We start from the raw sequence: 21,462 nt of genomic DNA, 5'->3' as shown, positions 1-21,462 counted from the left end.
GATGATGCAGAGGCAGAATGGAATGCTCTCGCACGGGGGAACCTATCGGCATTTACCCATAAAACTCTAATCCTTCCAAGCCTGCAAGGAAGGAAAGGCCCGGCCCTGCACTAAATCCCCTACAATCTTAGGTCCAGATCTTGCAAACCCTTATGCACCATCTTAGCCGTACACAGCCAGGCAGTCCCATGGACATCCAGGGGAAGTTTGGGCATAAGGTTTGGTAAGGCTGGACTCTGGGTATACGGGGAGAGCCAGCAGAGGGCTACAGCAAGCCATCCTTTCCAGGCAACAGGTGCTAGCAACACCCACTTTCCTTAGGCACCCAAAGTCTGTTCTCAGAAATAAAACAGTCAGTATGAAGGACAGTTAGAACAGATGCAGCAAGGAGGGAAATCTTATTGGCACGCCAGATGTTGCTCTCCCCATAAGCTGGCTGAAAAGCAGCAAACACTTGTCGGGATCTTTTTGAGAAAAACGGGGTGGGAAGGCGGGGGGGGGGGGAGCATTTGCCAAAGATTTCGACATTTGCCTTCTTTGGACCAGGTGTAACTGGAAGGAGGCCAACCTAGGCCAGCGCCAGGGTCAGTCAGCGGGGCGGACTCTGCGATCAGATGATTGCCCGGGGAGCCTCTCTGGGGGGGCAAACACGTGCCTTGAGCCCGCACGTGGGCCGGGGTGGGTGCAAGGCGCTGCAGGCGGGCAACGCACGTGTAAGGGGAAGCCCTGCCCGACTTTCACGGCCTGCCCGGGCTCTCCCCCCCGCCCCACCCACGGCCCCGCTGGCGGGTCCCCCCTTTTTGCTCCGGGCCACGCATTCCTCCCGGCGGCCGCCCTGCGCACCCAGGGGTGGCGCCCGCCCCGCCTCCAGCCGCGCTCCGCTGGGCTGACGTAGGCCGACGCTCCTGCCCCAGCCCCGCCGGCCGCGGCCAGGGCTATATAGAGCGGCGGCCGCGGGCGGCTCCCCATGGAGCGCAGGCAGCTGGGGCCGGGAGCTCAGCGCGCACAGGGACCCCGCCCCGTAGTGAAGCCGGCCGGGAGGCCAGGACGCCGCCGTCTCCGATGCGAGCCCTGCTGCTGCTCTGCGCGCTGGCCGGGCTCTGCGGTGAGTTACAGGGGGCGCTGAGCCCGGAGCCGCCGCGGTCCGGTCGCGGGGCGTTCCGCCGGCCCCCGGGGAGGGAGGCTCGGGGCTTCCCGCTGCAGGGCAGGCAGGGCGCTCGGGCTGAGCAGCGGTCAGGTCTCCTAACCCGTGGCTTTCCGTGCGGGACCCGGCTGAAAGAGCCCCTGGTGCTGTAATCCGGATTAGAACCCCCTGTTTCCTTCAGCCCGGCCAGCTGAGTCGGTTTTGCTCCTCTCGTAGTACTTACCATGGGCCTGTGTTGCGCTGTCCAGGGGGGTCCGCTTTCCCCTGGTGGCCAGATGGAGGGAGGCTATTCACTCTTCAGCAATTTGGAAACTGCTGCAATCCCTCTAGAAACTGACTTCAGTCAACCCCTGCTCTGTCTTGCCGGGTAGACTGGGCCCCTGCAGTCCCCCTGGGTTTTAGTTCTGTCCTAGCTAAGAAGAAAAACTTAAAACCCAGTCTTTGGTTTTTAAATCATTAGAGTGGCATAAGTGAGCTTGCATTTGAAAAGCTCAGCGCTGCTTCTTTAGTGACTCACTTGCGGGTGATGGCATGTGTCCAGTAGCTGCTTAATGTGTGCTCTGAGGTAAACCCTTTTGCCGGCTTTGATTTGAGGGGTAGGCCTGGGATATTGATTCACTTCAACATGTCTTCATTCTGTTCTGTAGGGTGCCAACCTGCTGCTAGATTAGAACTAAATGTGACCGAGCAGGAGGAAAATGTGCCTATGGTATGGGACTACAGCGTGGATGGGAGCACCAGGCCTTCAGGAATTGACTATGAAGATGCTGAAGAAGACGAGGAGGAGGAGGAGGACCAGGACCCAGCAGTGCCTATGTACATTGTAGATGATTCAATTAGAGGTGAGTTGAAGTGACGCTTCTGCGTGTTTGACCAGGATAATGTATCACATGGACACAGGTCACTTAAAAGATGGAGAAATCTCTTTGGGTGAGCTTGCTCAGTACTTGGCTACTAACTGTTACATACAAGAATAATCTTATTGTTCTAAAGATGACTATTTTGACAAGCCTTGAACTTGCCTTCCATTGATTCGTGCATCCTAATATTACGCTGCTTGGTTTGCCAAATATATTGGCAACCAGTGGTGTGCAGGATGTTGAAGCAGTGTAGCATTCCCCAAAAACCTAAAACTTTCTAGCTGCTATTCTCTGCTGGTGTAGTTACTTTAAAGTCAGACCTATGAAGTGGCTGGACTTTCATATGTGCCCTGTACTTCCTGTTCTCACAAGGTGCTAGTCGGTGTGGAGTACTTGCAAAAATCTGGCTTAGAATTTTTTGACTTGCAATAAAATCAATGCAAATTCTCTGCTGGGAAGTAGCTACAGGGTGACTAGCAAGCACCAGTTTATTGTGCAATGATTGGAGTATGTCTAGACTAGGATAAAAGGTGGGTTTTTAAATGGTAGCTACTTGTCTTGTCCAACATGTTCTTAAAACATTAGTGTAGGTGGGGCAAGCTTGTATTGTAACATGTTAGCTGGTTGAGGTGAACCCTAAATACAGCTTGTCCGCACCAAAGCTTTTAACTTAAAATTCACATTAGCAAACATTGTATCTTTCTGTTTAGATGAAGCCTCCAAGTTGCCCGTAACTGTTTTGTATGCCTGCGATCCAGGAAAGCACTAGTATATCTAAAATGGTGACTAATAGTACAGGGGCTTCTCCTGTTTCCCGTTTGGCCCATGCCCTTGTATGTTAGGGAGGCTTAATGGAGAATGGCAATGGAAAAAGTCGGAGAGCTACTTACAGGATTTGAGGTCAGATCTGCAGTCTATAAGGTTGTCCTTGTATTTAACATCCAATAATCTGCAAGCTCCAGTGTGCTATGGGGCATGATCTGGTTGCCATTAGTCAGCGGAAAGATGCCCATGATTCCAGTGATAGTTCAAAGGATCCGTCTCTTAGACACAAGCCTGAGCTACAATCTTCTAAGTAGAACTTGCTTCTTGCACAAGGTGGGTTTGGTCTGGGCCCATCTCTGATCTGTTGTGCCGAATGGTCTAGGCTTCCGTGAGAAAATGAATCTGTCAACATAAGTTGGGCCTGAAATGTATTGGTTCATGGGCTAGATAATAGTTGCACTGGAAACTGGGCTGTTAACCAGAGGCTGCTGTTTTGTTGATGGGCTATGGACTTTTTGCACTGGGCTGCTTAAAGCCCCACAAACTTAAATTCTGCATCAGATTGCTTCCCACACCGTACCCGAAGATGCCTCGGCAGCTTTCTAAGGATATACAACTTGCAAACTATTGTTGGTTTATATTAATAAAACCACCAGAACAATTGGACAACAGCCTTTTCCTTTAAACCCAAACTTACAGGTTGAGTCCTGTAAGGTAAGGGATGAAAGAAGGACCTGCTGTCAAAGTAGATCGATTGTCTTGATCTGCCAAAGTTAACTGAACAGCTGACGCCCTTGTCCTGACTATAGTGACTATTGATGGCTTTATTCTTCTAGGGGAAAAGAAACCAGACAACCGGGCCAGTACCTTTTGGTTTGCCTGCTGGTATAACTAATATCGCTTCACAGTCAAAAATGTCTGCTAGCTGACGATGTCTTCTTTTGAGTAACCAAAATACATGACAAATGTAGTTAATAAGAACTTAAAATGCTCAGGTGTATATTCGGAGGCTTTTCCGCAGCTAAGTAGACCCTGGTTTTATGATAACCAGGGAGTTGAACTAGCCTTTATGAGAACGGTAAGGTCATGAAGCAAATGACTCTCAATCTATGGCTTATATTGGTTTGTAAGTTGCATCATGCTGTGAGAGAGGAAAATATTTATTCTAGAGTATGTGGTATACTGCTTGCACCCATCTGCAACGCAAGCAAGATCAATAACTGTAGTTAACAATATATTTCCATATTTCATTTTCCATATTTATAACACTATAAATGGATTTTCCTTGCTGTGCATTCATGTGTATATTATCTGCATTCTAGAGGCTGCTAGGACTGTATATTATAGCTAAAGAGAAATAGCTTGTCCTCTGTATTTAAGGATGCTACCATCTTCCTTTTGGAATGTAAAGAGAGGCTGTATAATTGCCTAGGCTAGTAGCTGAAGTTAAAAAATCATTTGCAGCATCATTAGTTTCCTCAAATGTATCTAATCTGGGATGACAATAGCAACAGTAGAAGTAGTAGACCTGAAGTGACTTCAACTCTGGTGTGAATTTCCTTTCCAGTGTAAGATGTGAAGAGCTCTGAAGTAGGCGTAGTTACATACAATCTAGCATATTGCACACACTATTTTCTATCTGTGTATCCCACATAGCCATTGGGGATATCATCACTAAGGTGTGAGGTCAAATTCTGCCTTTACAGGGGCATGCTGGCACCTGGCTGACAAGCGCTACCTCCGCTCACTGATGCGGTGGGGTGGGGGGGAGTCCTAAGTCAGTGGTTACAGAACTTCACTCATAGTGGACCAAATCCTGTTTGTCTTGCAATTATTGTGAATAGTCCATTTGGGCCAATTCTTCATCTTGGCTTAAATGTGCCACTGTAAACTAATAGAGCGAGGATACCTTAATCAGTGTTTTATCTAAACTAAAAACCATGTGAAACAATGCTTAAGTTTTCCCTTCATCCTTCTATAGGGGTCATGTTTGAGGCTAAGTGAAAGAATCTTGGCCACAGAATGCTTAGTTATAAATATTCATTTGCATGTGAATGCTTGCGTTTTTTTTGTTTTTTTTTCCCCAAGACTCACTTCCTCACCCTTTTGCTGTAGGGTTAAGGCCTAAGGTAGAATTCCATGTTGAACAGGATTAGCTGTTATAAATTCTGGACTGAACGTGACTTTGTCTCTTTCCCAGTTGAACCAGTGATTAAACCCAAGCAAACAAAAACAGATCGGGAAAAGAATCCTGACAAAACAAAGAAGAGAAACAAAGGGAAGAAAAATAAAAAGAAGAAGAAAGGGACACCATGTGAAGCAGAATACAAAAATTTTTGTATTCATGGTGAATGCAAATACCTAGAAGACCTCAAAGAAGTAACATGCAAGTAAGTTACAACTCAGATGTTGTCTAGATTATAAAAGAGTGTATCTGAATCTAGGGCAAGGTACTCATTGCGAATAATGGCTTAGTCAGAGGGAAATCAACTTGGTTCAACCTCTTGGATTGTCACGCAAGAGAAACTTTCCGCCATGTAAATTAGATGATGGTGGAATTCATAAGCTGCATAACGAGCCACTGAACTCATCAGTTGGCCATAAAATTGAAAGCAGAAGGAATGAAAAGGCGTGCCTTCCTGAAACATCACACCCAAACTGATCTCAACTTGTTTTAATACCAGCAAACCTTGGGCTAGAATGATGACTGCATTTCCTGCAAATTCTCTAACACTAGCACCTGGACCCCTGTGTCAATTGACTGAAATGTCACCTGAAGGTCTCTGCCTGCTTGGCTTCAGACAGGCCACCCAATGCTGCTGGAACTAATGCTGATATTAATGTGGGTTATTTTCAGGTGTCATCAGGATTATTTTGGTGAACGCTGTGGTGAACAGTTCATGAAGACTCAGAAGAGAAATGACATAGACAACTATTCAACAACGATATTGGTGGTGGTAGCTGTTCTGCTCTCCAGCATCAGCTTCATTGCGATTGTCGTCATTGTTATAGTGCAGTAAGTATAGCACTTCCAAGTCCATCTGTCTAGCTTAATTAAATAGTAGCTTGCGCAGTATGGTACCATTACAGAAAAATACTCTGGGGTTACACTGCCGCAGAGCAGGATAAGTGTGCTCGGCCCTTCACGTGCATGAAATAAGACTGGTCCCTACCTTGAGTTTACAGTCCAGCGCGGATTTAAAAAAAAAGTAAACTGATCTATGGAGATGAGTTTGTAAGGTGACCACAAAGGTGGTTGGCCGTGCATGGAGCACGGGGAGTCTGGGTCGGTCACTCATGTTCTGTTGTATAGCTTTGCCGTAGCTGGGAGCAGAAGTGGCATTGGAGGACACGCAAGTGGAGACTAGTAGTGAAAAATGCTAATGCTAAACTTGTTTAGTTGAACAGTCTCCGTTACAAGTAGATAATGTCCTCTAACAGGAACATGGAGCTCCCATTGATGTCCGTGGGGAAGGTGGGAAGTGGAGGTGGAGTATGACTGTAGAGACCTCTAAATGTACTCTTAACTTCATAGGAGTAGGCCATCTAGATCACTAATCCCAGACAGAAAAACTGTGTAATATATATGCTTAGTGTAATCTGTATGGACAAGAGGTTGATTGGCAAGAAACTCAGGCAAAACTCTACCTCTACACTCGACCAAACCTCAATATATTGGACACATAACGGGAGGGAACAAAAGTCATTCTTGTCAAGAGCAAACTACATCAGTTTACAAACAAACGAAGTTGCATAAGTAGCTGCCTCTTGGAAAACTGAACATGAGGGACATGGAGTAACTGCCAACCCCAAATCTCACTGATTTTACCAGCATCTTGGTTCAGATGGTGATCTAAATGACGTTTATCTTGGATAGGCATATGCAGGGGCGGGGAAGTAAATGGGAACTGTAGACTTCCGCCGTGCCAGGTTCACAAGATCATGTCTTCAAGGCTAGGTGCCCAGAAAGCACAGTGAACTTGTGCTCTAGTATATTGCCTTGATTCTTATCTCCATGATGTTACTCATGCAACTGGGTGACCACAAATGAAGTAATTCCATTGTTACACTGGTGAACTAGAGCCCAGGCTTCAGTGAAGCATTCCTCATGTGTCAATCAGATATCTGTCCCTTCCTCTATTGCCCTAAAATGTACAGAAACACCATCCCCAGATAAAGGCAGAAGGCATTGAATGTAGCTAAAATCTGGAGCTCTATCCACAATAAACCATTTGAAAGCTGTTCTTCCTATCCTTGGCAAAATTAAGCCAGTTATGAGCACTGTGGTAGCTGATAATGTGTGAAATGCATTGATGACACTCTGGTTTGTGCTTATGTCCCCCTTTTTAAAAACTTTCATGTCAGTTAGGGCAGGCTGCTATATGATGTGTAGTGAACTAGCGTAGAATGCCACTGTGGAACTTAAGCTGGCCACACAATAAATCGTACTGTACTGCAGCCTGGGATAATGCAAAGCAAACCCCAAAGCCAGGATCTAAAATTAGACTAGACAGACTACACTATAATAACTGAATCAGGTACATGCTGTACCTATTCCTGCAATTCAGGAAACCAAGGTGTGCACTTCTGTCTGTTTATTGCTTCATACTTAAGTCTCATTTAAGAAATGCTGATACAGACACAAATGGCCTTAAGTATTCACCACATTACAGATGGGATACTTCTTTCATACTCCGTGGCATTGTGAAGAGTAACTAGTTCACATTTGAAAAGCACGGGGAGTGATTAAAATAGGGATTATATATTAGTGTGGGATAAGACCAGTTTAATTTTATTTGATCAAACTAGGACCTTCCACAAATGTATCTTTAGGCATAAGTCTCAAGTTTGCAAAAAACTGTCTAAAATCGTCCAGATCTGAAGCCACCCTTGGAAAGAGCCGCTGGAGCTGAAAGTTCATTGAGCATGCTAAGTGGTGTCCAAGTGCTCTGAAGATGAAGTATGAACACCCTTATAACAACCACATGGAGTAGTTAAATGCGACTTAATTTTCTGTCAGATATGGAAGCTGCTTATCTTTCTGAAATAGAATGTGGGGTTTTTTTTACATTCTCCTGCTGACCTATGCTTTGGGCAAGAAGCCCTCAAAGTCTTAAGAACAGTAATAAGACAGTAGTTAAAGCAGGCGCAGTTGTGGGTGGTGGTGAATTCTTGGCTTCTATTCCCAAACCGTTGTATAATCTTGGACAAGTTACTTAGGGTAGAATTTATCAAAAGCGCTCAGCCTTGGCCTGTTCCCATTGGAAATCAATGGGAAAACTGATCAAAATGAGGATTGTGATATTTAACCCTTTCTTGTAAAGCACATGGATGAAAAGTCCCATGGAAATGTCAAGTATTCTAGAACTTGGAATTTCCTTTTGCTGGACCCAGCCCTGGAGCTGTGCATGGATTACAGCAGTGTATGTTCAGAACTGGAGAATGCTTGGCAAACAAAAGCAGTTCTCCTCCTGCTTTCTACAGGCTGGTTCCTTAGAGCTACAGTCTGACTACTGGAGGATACGCTTTAGGGATGGGGGGCAGACATACTCACTCAGAATGAGCTCTAAACCCTGATGCTTTGACTCCACAGGCTCAGGAAAACGTATCCTCGATGTGAAGAAAAGGAGGAAAGAAAAAAGCTCAGACAAGAGACTGGAAATGGCCACGTCGGCGTGTAAAGGAGAGCGCAGGTACAGAATGACATTGCCTTAGTTTGATATTCTAAGCTTGTACCATCCACAACACTTGCACGCTTCATAATTCTGCATAACCGGGAGTTTTAGACTCTTGCTCTGTGCACAGCTGTTTGGAAACAGGATCCTAAACTCCTGGTGTGGGTAATAGCCTTGTGGGTACTTGGAGAACCTGTTTCTTGTCTTATGCAGAGGCAAGGGATGGGAAGACCTTGAAATGCCTGATCACAGGTGAATGACCTGGTAGCCTCTTGTCTCCGTCAAACCTTGACAAACATAGACCTGCGCAGAAATTCCTGCGGCTGTAATAGCATCCACGCTCCCTTCTGTGTCTGCTTTCCCCTGGCTCACAGGAGGGGCTGGAGCTGAGGGAAAGCCTCACAAAGGGAGCTATTGGCAGTATGGGAGTAGTACAGAGCCTCCCTCCCCATGGGCTCTCTGGCAGTTTGAAGCATGTGCTCCCTCTGAGGCCACAGACTGCTTCTGAGTCATGACAGAAGAAGAAACTGAGCGTGGGCCGCCTGAGGGGAGGGTGCCAAGCACTCCTTTCCCTGTCATGGCCTTTTCTATTCATTCTGTTACCGAGGGAGGCTGCGTAGTATCTAAGTGACATCCGCACTTAGCTCCATGAAAGTTCATTCAGACTTGGCCTTGGAGACCAAATTTCCTCCATATAAGAACAGCACAAGCTTCCTAACGCCCTGTCCCCGCCTCGGACTGCAGGAGCTGTATTTAAACGTGAGGAAAGAAAATGTGTCTAGTCAGTCAATACAGACCTTGTCCACTTGAGTGCCTACAGTGCTGCCAGCCTGCCATGATGTGGGCATCTGTCCTGTTGGAGAACTGACACCACCAGCATGCATTTGCGGGGGAGGGGTAAGAGGAGAAGGCAGCACATGTCCTAACTGAGTGCTGTAAAACAAATTCTCTTGCATGTCACGTGTTGGCTAAAACCTTGTCATGTCCTAGCTGCATCTAAATGTGAACTAGTGATCTCCATGTGACTTGGTATCCGGGCAGTTCTTTGAGCCATCCAGTTCTGCTTGGTCTTCCAGTCCTCCCTAAAATCTAGCTTTATCTCACCTACTTATGCAAAATCCAGATTGCTTTTTTTAATGCAGTAAGTGGTCTCTTCCCCCTCTCTTGGCTAAAGGACCAGGTCTGATCTCAGAGCCAAGGACCCCAGGCATATCTAGCTCATTGACTATAAGGGGCTGATGCAGTTGGCGAAGAAATAACTGGAAAGAATAATCTCGAGTACAAGCCATGGGGCCACACCTTGAACTGTTGTAAACTGTAGTTGGTGGATATATGCAGATTTACACCAGCTGGGGATCTGGCCCCATAGCTTTAGATTTATGCCTGGACCAGTTGATACTTACTGCTTTTTCAAGGAAATAAGTATTCAGGCCTTAATAAAAGGCAGTAAGAAACCCCAAATCTTTCAACATATAGACTCTGACAGCAAAGACTGTGTTCAGTCTGCTGTGGCTTGACTTTCAAATCAGGTCATAACTTGCATTGCCCTTCACATGGTTTGATTTAGTCTTTGTCTCTTGCAGAACATGAAGCTGAAATGACCTTTGCCGAAGCGACAGACTAACTCCTTCATGAAGATCCATGTAGGAGATGGCCAGTGTTGGAGCCACTAGGAGCTGTTGCCAGGAGGCCCCACTCAATCAACATGGATCCTGTAAGGAGGCATCTGAAGAACAACTTGATGCTGAGAAGCTAGCTGGCCAGGGCTGCTGCCTCCACATTGGGCAGCCAGGATGTGTTGGATGTTGCAACTAGAGGGTTAAAAGCACCACTGTTAGGAGCTACAGGAACTTCTGACATTGGGCCCCATCCAGTCATTGATGGAAGACTACTATCTTTCTGCTGCTACCTGGATAACATTCCTTCTGACTCTTGGTGTTTGCTGCGAATGTTGTAGAAAGTCTCCCTTTAAGGGAGATCATGGCTTTAAGGAGAACAGAGAGCTTGTTGCCCCTCTCTGCTCCATTGTTACACAAAAGGAAGTGGGACCAGATTTGATTAAGCTTGTTCCCCAGACCTTTATGACTGGAGGTGCACTACAGGTGTGGGGACGAGCTTTCTTCTCCCACCCCTGTGATCCTATGTGCTGTATCTGCTTTATTAGCAGCAGGCCAGGAATCTGAAGGCTTGTCTGCACCACCAGGGTCTGAATTCTAGTGTGCTGTGGACTAACTGGTCTGTGTCGACCTTGCTGGTGCACGCTACAGATTTACCTAGTGCAGAGTTACAGTCCTGTTCCAAGCAGTAATGCGCACTGGGAAACTTGCAATGCCAGCAGGGTCCACATAGTCCAGTTTGCACATGACATACTAGTTCAGACTAAAGCATGGTGTAGACAAGCCTGACTCTGGTTCTTCCCCAAAATCTACTCATGATATCTCACTGAAGATCCCTTTTGTAATAAACCTGGGCCCTGATCCTGCGAACACTTAAGCATGAGTAATTCCATTGACTTCAATGGGACTATTCATATGAGTGAAGTTATGCACCCATTTGCTGGACTGAGTGATTGCTTTGGAGTCTCAATTAGAATCATAGAATATCAGGGTTGGAAGGGACCTCAGGAGGTCATCTAGTCCAATCCCCTGCTCAAAGCAGGACCAGTCCCCCACTAAATCATCCCAGCCAGGGCTTTGTCAAGCCGGGCCTTAAAAACTGCTAAGGATGGAGATTGCACCACCTCCTTAGGTAACCCATTCCAGTGCTTCACCACCCTCCTAGTGAAAGATTTTCCTAATATCCAACCTAAACCTCCCCACTGCAACTTGAGACCAGTACTCCTTGTAGATTGTCTCCAGGTTTTTCTTCTAGTACCTTGGACAATGAAAACCTTTGTTCTAATTTTAAGTTCATAAGATCAAGAACTAGGTGCTGTTGCCCAGCTAAGATGCGCATTAAAGAAAACATGAGCACTCTGAAATTCCAGAAAATGTGGAATCAAACCCTTAGTTTTCAGGCATTCCTTGGGTCTTTTTTACAGAACCTCTGCCAGATAATTTATTAGTCATTTGTCTGTGATCTCATTGTCCATAGCTTCCTCCCTGGGCTTCCAGATCTTGGTACACCAGACCCTCGCTAGAACGCAGGATTTGGGATCCATGCACGGTACTGCATTAACGCAGGGACCGCATTAAAATGAATTGCAATTAAAGTAATTAAATTTGGCATCCATGGCTGCGACTGCGTTATATGCGAATTCGCGCTCTATAGATGCGCGTTCTAGCGAGGGTCTGGTGTACTTCCAACTAAACCTCCAAGTAATAAAAGATGAAGTCCTAAAGTCTAAGATATAAAATGTTTTCTAGATTCAGTAATAGAGAACCTCTCTTCTGGAGAAGAGCTAGAGTCAGATACTACTGCTTGCTGAATATCAACAATATCTTTTATAGATGTTGTGACATCTCCCCCCCCCCCCCCGAAATGCACAGAATTTTCTAAAGTACTTTGTCTTAAAAAATCTCCTTTTGCTGACCTGTGTCCTTATGATCTCATTTGAGAACTTTCCTTAACAGATTCAAACCAAATCTTATGCATGAAGTATTGCATTCTTTTCAGGAGTCAAGTATGTTTATAATTTATTTCAAAGGCTTAATAGAAAAATCTTTTCTGATGGTTAAGCAAAACAGTAAAATTAAATTTTATTTCTGTAAAGTATGTAAGTACAGAGTTTTATACTATTGTAAATATTTATTACTGTATTTAATATTTAAGGTATGTGCACAACATAAAGGAAACCTATTTATTTTGTAATTAAACTTCTTTTTACATAAATAGTCTAGTTTATGCTGATCAAGGGGTGTTGAGATAAAAGAAAAATGATGACCCAAAACTTGATCCCTCAACTAGGGATTGCAAACAGGGGGAGAGACTGTAAACACACCCCCGTCTTAATGAGAAGGGTAAGGTCTCAGTTTTCTGTTGTGAATCTCCAGTTTCCACAGGCAAGGCTGCAAACCAGTGATCTAAAGAACTTAGAGTAAACTAGTTATACAGGCACAGATCTCCAAAGGTATGTAGCCTCACCCACATGCTGCTCTAACCAAATATGGAAAAGGAAGACACTGATTTGGTAAAATAGCAGCATTTTGTTCAATAACTCCTGTAAAAGGAACTAAGCTTCCAAGCCTTGCATTAATGAATGGGGGAGCTGGACCTAATATCCGCTGTTCTGTAGGAGAAGGTCTAAACTCCAGTTAGCTGTACAGACCATCAGCCCGACAGTATGGAATGGGAGGAAAGCTATGCATAATAAGTCGAGAGACTAATACTATTTAGTCTTTCCTATCCTGCAGCTCTTTAATGAGTTTAGTGGCCCGCTCTACTATGGCTCCTCATCGTCTTGGAATGGTATGTAGAACAGGAAAAGCAGAATGTTTGAAGGTTATTAGTCTGTCCGCATGTTGCCTTAAAGCCACAACTAGCCTCTGAATTGAAAGTGTCTTGCCAGTTTTAGTCTGTGAAAGAGGTGGAGGACACCTTGTGTTGCTACCTGAGTCTGCCTTTATTGACAAGATTTCAGAGATGACAAAAACAGAAGTGTAGGCGCACGTGGGGTGACACCAAGGGCAGGGACAAGAGACCTTTCTGGGAAACGTCACTCCGGCTGGACCAGGGTACAGCCTTATCTCTTGACTTTTCTAAGTTAAAGGCTGGATGTTACAGACCACTTCCATTACAAACAACATCTCTGTAGTGGGCTGGGGCTGGGATTCTGTAAGGGATGTTGGTTCTAGAAGTACAGTCAAGTATGTCCCTCGGGAGGGCTGTTTGATGTTACTGCCTAGGCATTGCCTTGGTGGCCTTTACGACATGAGCATAAAACAAATTCCTAGTTTTCTTCACATAAGCTTGTGGCCCGAATTATCTTAGCTGCAGCCTAGTACCAGGAAACACTCCATGTACCTCATTCTTTCTGTCCTACTTGTGAGTGTGAAATTGGATCGAACATCAAGGAGACAGCTTCCGCCTGACTGGAATGTGTTGCGACATTTTATGGCTAAGATTGCAGCACTTTGTTCCATGGAACCAGCCTCTAAGTAACAGCATCTTCCCCCCACCCAAGGTGGCTTTTTCTGCTGTTTCTTGCTACTAAAACGGGCAGGAACGGCTGCCATCCTGTCTTAGGCGTCATGTGAGCCGTTTCCATTTTGCCTTAATAAGCTGTTTAAAGACTCCATGCTGTGAGAACCCAGCGTGTAGAATCAAACCGCCATGACCTTTTCCCTGTAAGCTCCAGCAACCTCACAAACTCTCATTCACATGACGGCTGCCTACCTGCAGAATAAGTCCCATCGTTTATTATTTGTATTCCTGTACAGCCTAGGAGTCCCGGTCACAAACAAGGACCCCAGGTGCTAGGGTCTGTGCAAGCCGACTAAATAAATAAAATGGTGAGCCTATGTTTAAGGTCTGCAGCGTCTGCCATGATGCGCTAGATTCCACTTTGCGTCTCAGTGTGAAGCACGTGCCACCTGGCTGGGTTGCGAACTGATGTAAAGGTTTATGTTAAAAGTCTCATGAGTCAGATTAAATAGTAATTATGTCCTCCAGCCAAAATAGTCATGGACTACAATTGTTTTTTAAACATGTGCTAATTTTTCCCTCATACAGCCTTTAACACTGAATGATTACTGCCCGTTACCAGCTTTTACTATGAATCAAATATTCAAGTGCTGGCATGATCTGGTGCGTGAATGAGTGTATTCATGCCAATGGGCCAGCCCACACATCAACGCTGCGAGGAAGAGCTTTCAGCATGGCTCCCCCACTTTACGCAGACGGGTGGTTCTCAGACTTTTTGATGCCATGACCTCCTTTGGGCTCAGTGCTGGTAACACGGCCTTCAGGGTCCCTAACTACAAGTGTTGGATGTGGGTTGGGTCAGAAACCAACCCAGCTTTGGGTTGGGCCAGGCTGGGTTCCCTCGCCCGGCCTGTGGGCTCTGCACTGCAGCAGCTGACGCCTCCCTGTGGCGTGGCGTGAGCGTGCCAACGTGTCGCAGCACACACAGCGAGGGGCCAGCGGAAGCAGGGCACGCCGCCCTCTCTCACTGCGCAGCACCCGTCTCACCACACTCTGGACCCAAAGTTTGGGAGATGCTGACAGGGAGGGAAAGGGAGGTGTACGGAGGGTCGTTACTCGCCCACGGTCCTGCAAGAGTCTATGGCAGAGCTAGGACTGTTGCCTAGACTATTTCCTCTGGTTTCTAATCACACCCAGAAAACTCACCTGCCTCCCGTCAGCCTACTTGTGCTTAAATAAATGCCATACCCAGGTTAGCTTCCAGCAAACCGTGGGGATGGGGCTTTCACAAGGGCTCCGATTGGATTTAAAAGGAGCCGAGTTGGATTTAACAGGCCAATGCTGCGCACCTTTGAAAAAAATCCTCAACTGAATGTATATAAAGCAATTGCATCTCTCTGACAGCAAAGCACTTGTAGCTCTTTCCTTTGGAATCTCACCAACTGACTTGATACTTGGTTTAAATAAGGAGCCTCATTTCACGGGGTTTTTTTTAACACTTTTTTTATATATATATCTATATAGCGCTAGAAAGGCCAATTTATTCCCAACACCAAGAAAAGAGGCTAGTCCCTAGTAGGCTAGTCCCTTTTTCCTACAATGGCCATCAGGTACAAATGGGAGCCAATAAAGTTATTTGTTTTGGCAGCTTCTACCTATGAATGTAACACAGTGAGTTGTCTTTCTCATATCCTTGATGGCATTTCCAGTAATGGGTGTAAGAGCCAATTCCTTAAAATAACTCCTGGCAGCTTTTAAATCAATATGCTAACAACACTAATTAATAGCCAAATCTGTTGGTAAACGTCACACATCCGAAAGCTCTATTATTGTCAGGAAGAAATCCCTCTCCATCTGAATCTTTATCAGTAAAAAAAACCACCCCACTCTCCTGCTGGTAATAGCTCATCTTAAGTGATCACTCTCCTTACAATGTACATTTTTTCATGGTCTGTGTGTATATATAAAATCTCCTCACTGTACTTTCCACTTTATGCATCCAGTGAAGTGAGCTGTAGCTCACAAAAGCTTATGCTCAAATAAATTGGTTAGTCTCTAAGGTGCCACAAGTCCTCCTTTTCTTTTTGCGAATACAGACAAACACGGCTGCTACTCTGAAATTTATCAGTAAAGACTCTCTAAGCAGCTGCTCCTTAAAAACATATGGAATGGTATACATACTACAAAGGGCTTCTATAAGACAGCTTCAGAAGCACACTGGGCTATTGCTAGTCTGTGGAGAGGCATATAACTTTGAGCTATCGAGTGGTTTAATGAGGCATCTATCATTTGTCAACATAGAACAGTGGTAGATCAAACGATACCAAGCTCAAATATTTTCCTGCCACTGCACTGTCTTGCAGCTCCAAGTTTGGTGCAATTTCATGCCTTGTGAGCAGTTTAAAACAAGAAGTGAGCAAGGGGAGCACTAGTCACCTGTGAATTTGCATATTCATCCCCCGTCACATGAGTGCAATCAGTGGACAAAAGTGTTAGATAAGCTTTAATAAGCAAAGCTACATCACTCCTACTTTGCTGGCTAAAGCCATGCCTACCTATCATTCTCTCACTTGTTACAGCGCCCTGAAGCAAGCTACCCTCATTTACTGCAGCTCCGGCTTTGCCTGTCGCTAAAGATTGCTCCTTTTAGCGCACTGTATCCGGGAGGGTGGAAGGGAAACGGTGTCATACCAGGTTTCAGAGTAACACCCCTGTTAGTCTGTATTCGCAAAAAGAAAAGGAGTACTTGTGGCACCTTAGAGACTAACCAATTTATTTCAGCATAAGCTTTCGTGAGCGACAGCTCACTTCATCGGATTCATACTGTGGAAAGTGTAGAAGATCTTTTTATACACACAAAGCATGAAAAAATACCTCCCCCCACCCCACTCTCCTGCTGGTAATAGCTTATCTAAAGTGATCACTCTCCTTACAATGTGTATGATAATCAAGTTGGGCCATTTCCAGCACAAATCCAGGTTTTCTCACCCCCCCCCCCCCACACACACACACAAACTCACTCTCCTGCTGGTAATAGCTTATCTAAAGTGACCACTCTCCTTATACAATGTGTATGATAATCAAGGTGGGCCATTTCCAGCACAAATCCAGGGTTTAACAAGAACATCGGGGGGGGGGGGGGAGGAAAAAACAAGGGGAAATAGGTTACCTTGCATAATGACTTAGCCACTCCCAGTCTCTATTCAAGCCTAAGTTAATTGTATCCAATTTGCAAATGAATTCCAATTCAACAGTTTCTCGCTGGAGTCTGGATTTGAAGTTTTTTTGTTGTAATATCACAACTTTCATGTCTGTAATTGCGTGACCAGAGAGATTGAAGTGTTCTCCAACTGGTTTATGAATGTTATAATTCTTGACATCTGATTTGTGTCCATTTATTCTTTTACCTAGAGACTGTCCAGTCTGACCAATGTACATGGCAGAGGGGCATTGCTGGCACATGATGGCATATATCACATTGGTGGATGTGCAGGTGAATGAGCCTCTGATAGTGTGGCTGATGTTATTAGGTCCTGTGATGGTGTCCCCTGAATAGATATGTGGGCACAGTTGGCAACGGGCTTTGTCGCAAGGATAGGTTCCTGGGTTAGTGGTTCTGTTGTGTGGTATGTGGTTGCTGGTGAGTATTTGCTTCATGTTGTGTGGCTGTCTGTAAGCAAGGACTGGCCTGTCTCCCAAGATCTGTGAGAGTGATGGGTCGTCCTTCAGGATAGGTTGTAGATTCTTGATGATGCGTTGGAGAGGTTTTAGTTGGGGGCTGAAGGTGATGGCTAGTGGCGTTCTGTTATTTTCTTTGTTGGGCCTGTCCTGTAGTAGGTGACTTCTGGGAACTCTTCTGGCTCTGTCAATCTGTTTCTTCACTTGCGCAGGTGGGTATTGTAGTTGTAAGAATGCTTGCTAGAGATCTTGTAGGTGTTTGTCTCTGTCTGAGGGGTTGGAGCAAATGCGGTTGTATCGCAGAGCTTGGCTGTAGACGATGGATCGTGTGGTGTGGTCAGGGTGAAAGCTGGAGGCATGTGGGTAGAATAGCGGTCAGTAGGTTTCCGGTATAGGGTGGTGTTTATGTGACCATCGTTTATTAGCACTGTAGTGTCCAGGAAGTGGATCTCTTGTGAGGACTGGTCCAGGCTGAGGTTGATGGTGTCATACCAGCCAGTGTTCACTTGCTGTAGATGTACAGCCTGACAGAAGCATGAAAGACGTGTAGCATCCTCACTCAGACATGCCCGAGAAGCTGAGAGATACCAGTGCCAACGTAGCATGACTATTTCAATAACGTTGTCAAGGTTTTTTTGTTTTTTGTTTTTAAACTGTAGAAAAAGGCATGATTCCCCCCTCCCCCCCCCCCAGAAAAAAACAAACGTCAACAATGTCAACAACTTTTAGGGTATGAACACACTTCAGTTTAAATTGGTATAAATTATGTTGCTCGGGGGTGTGCATAAGCCACTCCTTGGAGCGATGTAAGTTATACCAACCTAAGCATAGGTGTGGACAGCGCTATGTCGGGGACAGGGAGCGCTTCTCCTGCCACCATAGCTACCGCCACTCGCAGCGGCTGGAGGAATTAAGTCAACGGGAGGGCTATGCACTTGCAATGCTACGGGTAGTGCAGCTCTAACCTCTGAAGTGTAGCCGTAACCTTCATTTGAAAAAATTTCACCTGCTTTACTGGCAGCTGTTGGGGGCCAGGATGCGAAACCAAATGGTCCATTGGTCTGATCCACTCTGGCCATTCCTCTGATCGCATCCGTATTCCCCTTCTCTTCATGCATAATTCAGACACAGGTAACATCAACATAGCTTCCATCTGCTTTTGGCCAGATTTTTCAGCACTAGTATCCTTCTTGCATGTGCAATTTTCGAATCCCAGTTAGCTGTGAGTGCAAAGACCACAGTTAAGTACTGGATTGAAACCACAAATCAGGTCATTCCAAATGGTGACCCTTCAAACTTTGCCAGTTTTATTGAAGACAGATAAGCTATCGTCAGCCTCAGAAGTATTCCCTTGTACTTGTTAAAGGCAAGCCCTTGAATACTGCAGCTAACTAATTTCAAAGACATATTTAGTTAGCTAAAACAATTAGCAAGTTTTTAAGGGCCACAACTGTATAGTCTATCTACTAAGTGCTTTGAGATCGATGGATGAAAAGCACTATATAAGAGCGAGGAAATGTTATTATATGGCTCCCACCACTGTAATGTCTGAGCACCTCAAAAACATTGACGACTTTCCCCTCACAAGGCCCCTGTGAAGTAGGCAGGTGTTCTCATCCCGGTTTCACCAATGGGGCCAGAGGTACAGGATGATTACGCAAGTTGCCCAAGGTCTCACAGGAAGGCTGTAGCAGAGCCAGGAATTGACCCTTGTGCCAGTCCAATGCCATAAACGTGAAACCATCCTTCCTCTCACAACTATCATCTGTGTAAGTGTCATGATTTGTGCTCACAACTGCTTACAGGTGTGACAATGCAGAGGGAAGTAATTGCAAGCGCAAATTTCTGACCTGATTTTCAGAGGTGCTGAGCATCTGCGGCTTCCACTGACTTCAGTCCCTACTTTTGCGTTCTAAGATCTCCACCAGAACCCCTTGGCTCTCTCGGTTTTAGCCGAACACTTTGCATGAGGGTGATCTCACATTTATAGGGCTCCTTCCAATCACATTGATTCCAGAGCACTTTACAGTCTATGCACAGGGATCACTTCAACCAATTCTGAAGTGCAGCCACCTCTTGGGTGAAGCATGGCAACTGGCTTACAGAGTTGAACAAAACTGCACCATGGTTTTGGACAAGAAACGCCCTCCCAGTCGCCACACTATTCATTTATGATGAAAGCCAAATTGAGAAACATGAACATGAACTGTGAGTCTCAATCTTATTTAGATGTTATGTGAGCATGTAGAAAAATTGCCTTAACAAGATAACAGAGTTTGGGATATTATAATATTCCTAGTCTTGCAGGTGGAGTGAGGCGAGTGAATAGTATCAAAACAAAACAGCCAGGAATCAAAAATAACTCCAAGCTGTTACATCTTGGTAACACAACAATAAAACTGCCATGAAAAATGATACAGGATTTTTCAATCTCTAAATACAACAAAAGGACAATCTGAATTAGTTCTATCATCAGACTTAAATCAACACTTTAAGTGTTAAATGCCCAAAATCTGACCTAGGTTTTTTTCCCCCTATCTCTTTGCCAAGCCCATGCAGATGTTAAAAACAAAATACCATCAATAAGCCACATTCTATTTTTAAAATAAAACAAACAGAGCATCCATAACAATGCCAGCATTCCTGTACATACAGTCCACCCTACATTAAAGACCTTTGTACATCTGCGCAATAGCAGAACGGCATTATGGGAATGTGGGAAGGTAGTGCGTACTGTGACAAGAAAACAGATTTACCTTTCAAGCTTCCAAGAAGTTCATATAAACAGCTGTGAGAATAAAAAAGGATTTTTAAAAAAGCTGGAAAGCACCTTAGAGAATGCACCCTTTTGAGCTTTACCAATTGTCACATAGGTATGAGGAGTTTTTGTTCTGCTATTTTTACAGTTAACATAAGACCATAAGAACGGCCATACTGGGTCAGAGACCAATGGTCCATCTAGCCCAGTACCCTGTCTTCTGACAAGTAGCCGGTGCGAAGATGCTTCACAGGAAATGAACAGAACAGGGCACTTACCGAGTGATCCACCCTTGTCATCCACTCCCACTTAGAGGCTTAGGGACACCCAGAGCATGGGGTGGCTCTGAAATGGCTGAGGAGCTACCTAGATGGGGAATAAACTGTAACTGTCAGCCACACAACCATCTCTTTCAAAGATAAGGTCAATGTTTTAAAACAAGTTTGAGATCCAAAAACACACGTCAATCTGGACGTAGGTTGCACACCCAATGACTGCAGTTGCACATACAAATTAGGTGTCTGCATGCACAAAGGGGTAGTTAGGTGAATTTGTATTTTCAACTGGCCAGTTTGCACACACAGCTGTAATTCGGCTTGCAGCTGTACAGTTGCAATTGAATGCATATTCGGATACATGCCCTTGGATTTTCTTCTTTAAAAACTGGGCCCTAAAGGTGTGTCTGTACTGCAATCAAACACCTGCAGCTGGCCCATGCCAGCTGACTCGGGCTCACAGGGCTTGGGCTGGGTGGCTGTAAAACTGCAGTGTAGACTTTCAGGCTCAGGCTGGCACTCAAGCTCTGGGCCCCCGCGACGGGAAGGGTCCTAGAGCCCGGACTCCAGCCTGAGCCCAAAAGTCGACACCGCGATTTTGCAGCACCATACCCTGAGCCCTGTGGACCCGAGACAGCTGGCATGGGCCAGCTGTGGGTGTTTCAATGCCATGCAGACGTATTCTCAATGTCTGTGTCAGTGGTTCTCAACCTGGGGCCCAAGCAGCACACAGCTGCCTCCCAGGTGACACCCTCAGGGCCATACAGGCAGTATAGACATTGTGTGGAAGTGGCCCACATCACATACAGAGAGCTGCACGTTCAGTCCACAAAGGTAAATATGTTGAGAACCAATGGTCTGTTGTTCTCTTGGTTTCATCAAAGAGCACACAGAGAGTTTTCCATTGTGGCAGTGCAAACTGGACCTAAATGAGTTACACTGTGGCTCTTATGATTGACACAAGCATTCCCACAATGCAGTGGCTTTGTGCAAACAGTACAAAACCCGACAATGCCCCTCTGTTACCCAGGGTATCATTAGGAAAGCCAAGGTGGGATTTTCGTGAACTGTCAGCATTGGCCTAAATGTTCCGACTGAAATCAAGAGGAGTTTTTACCATTTACTTCGAACAGGACCAATGCTGAATGGATTTGAAAATCCAAGCTTTACTGCTGTTATGTTGCATGACAAAGTGTTCTTTAGGACTTGATTAAAGCCCTTCATA

At 45.3% G+C, this 21,462-nt stretch overlaps 1 protein-coding gene across 1 annotated transcript; it reads left to right on the top strand.

Moving 5' to 3' along the window:
* Positions 1-945: 945 nt before the first annotated feature.
* AREG (amphiregulin) lies at positions 946-11,124 on the top strand. The gene is made up of 6 exons (XM_037896662.2): positions 946-1,105; positions 1,792-1,986; positions 4,970-5,159; positions 5,627-5,785; positions 8,363-8,462; positions 10,028-11,124. Exons 1-5 carry the CDS (start codon positions 1,063-1,065, stop codon positions 8,448-8,450), a joined length of 675 nt encoding a protein of 224 aa, XP_037752590.1. The 5' UTR covers positions 946-1,062; the 3' UTR covers positions 8,451-8,462; positions 10,028-11,124.
* Positions 11,125-21,462: the final 10,338 nt, after the last annotated feature.

This window comes from Chelonia mydas, chromosome 4, assembly GCF_015237465.2.
Source record: "Chelonia mydas isolate rCheMyd1 chromosome 4, rCheMyd1.pri.v2, whole genome shotgun sequence".
Classification (NCBI taxonomy): Eukaryota; Metazoa; Chordata; order Testudines; family Cheloniidae; genus Chelonia; species Chelonia mydas.
This window is presented reverse-complemented; position numbering and strand designations above follow the sequence as displayed.

Coding starts and splice junctions, on each gene's coding strand:
- AREG (XM_037896662.2), top strand. CDS start 1,063: ATGCGAGCCCTGCTGCTGCTCTGCGCGCTGGCCGGGCTCTGCG. Junction 1,106..1,791: donor CGCGCTGGCCGGGCTCTGCG/GTGAGTTACAGG, acceptor TCTGTTCTGTAG/GGTGCCAACCTGCTGCTAGA. Junction 5,160..5,626: donor CTCAAAGAAGTAACATGCAA/GTAAGTTACAAC, acceptor GGTTATTTTCAG/GTGTCATCAGGATTATTTTG.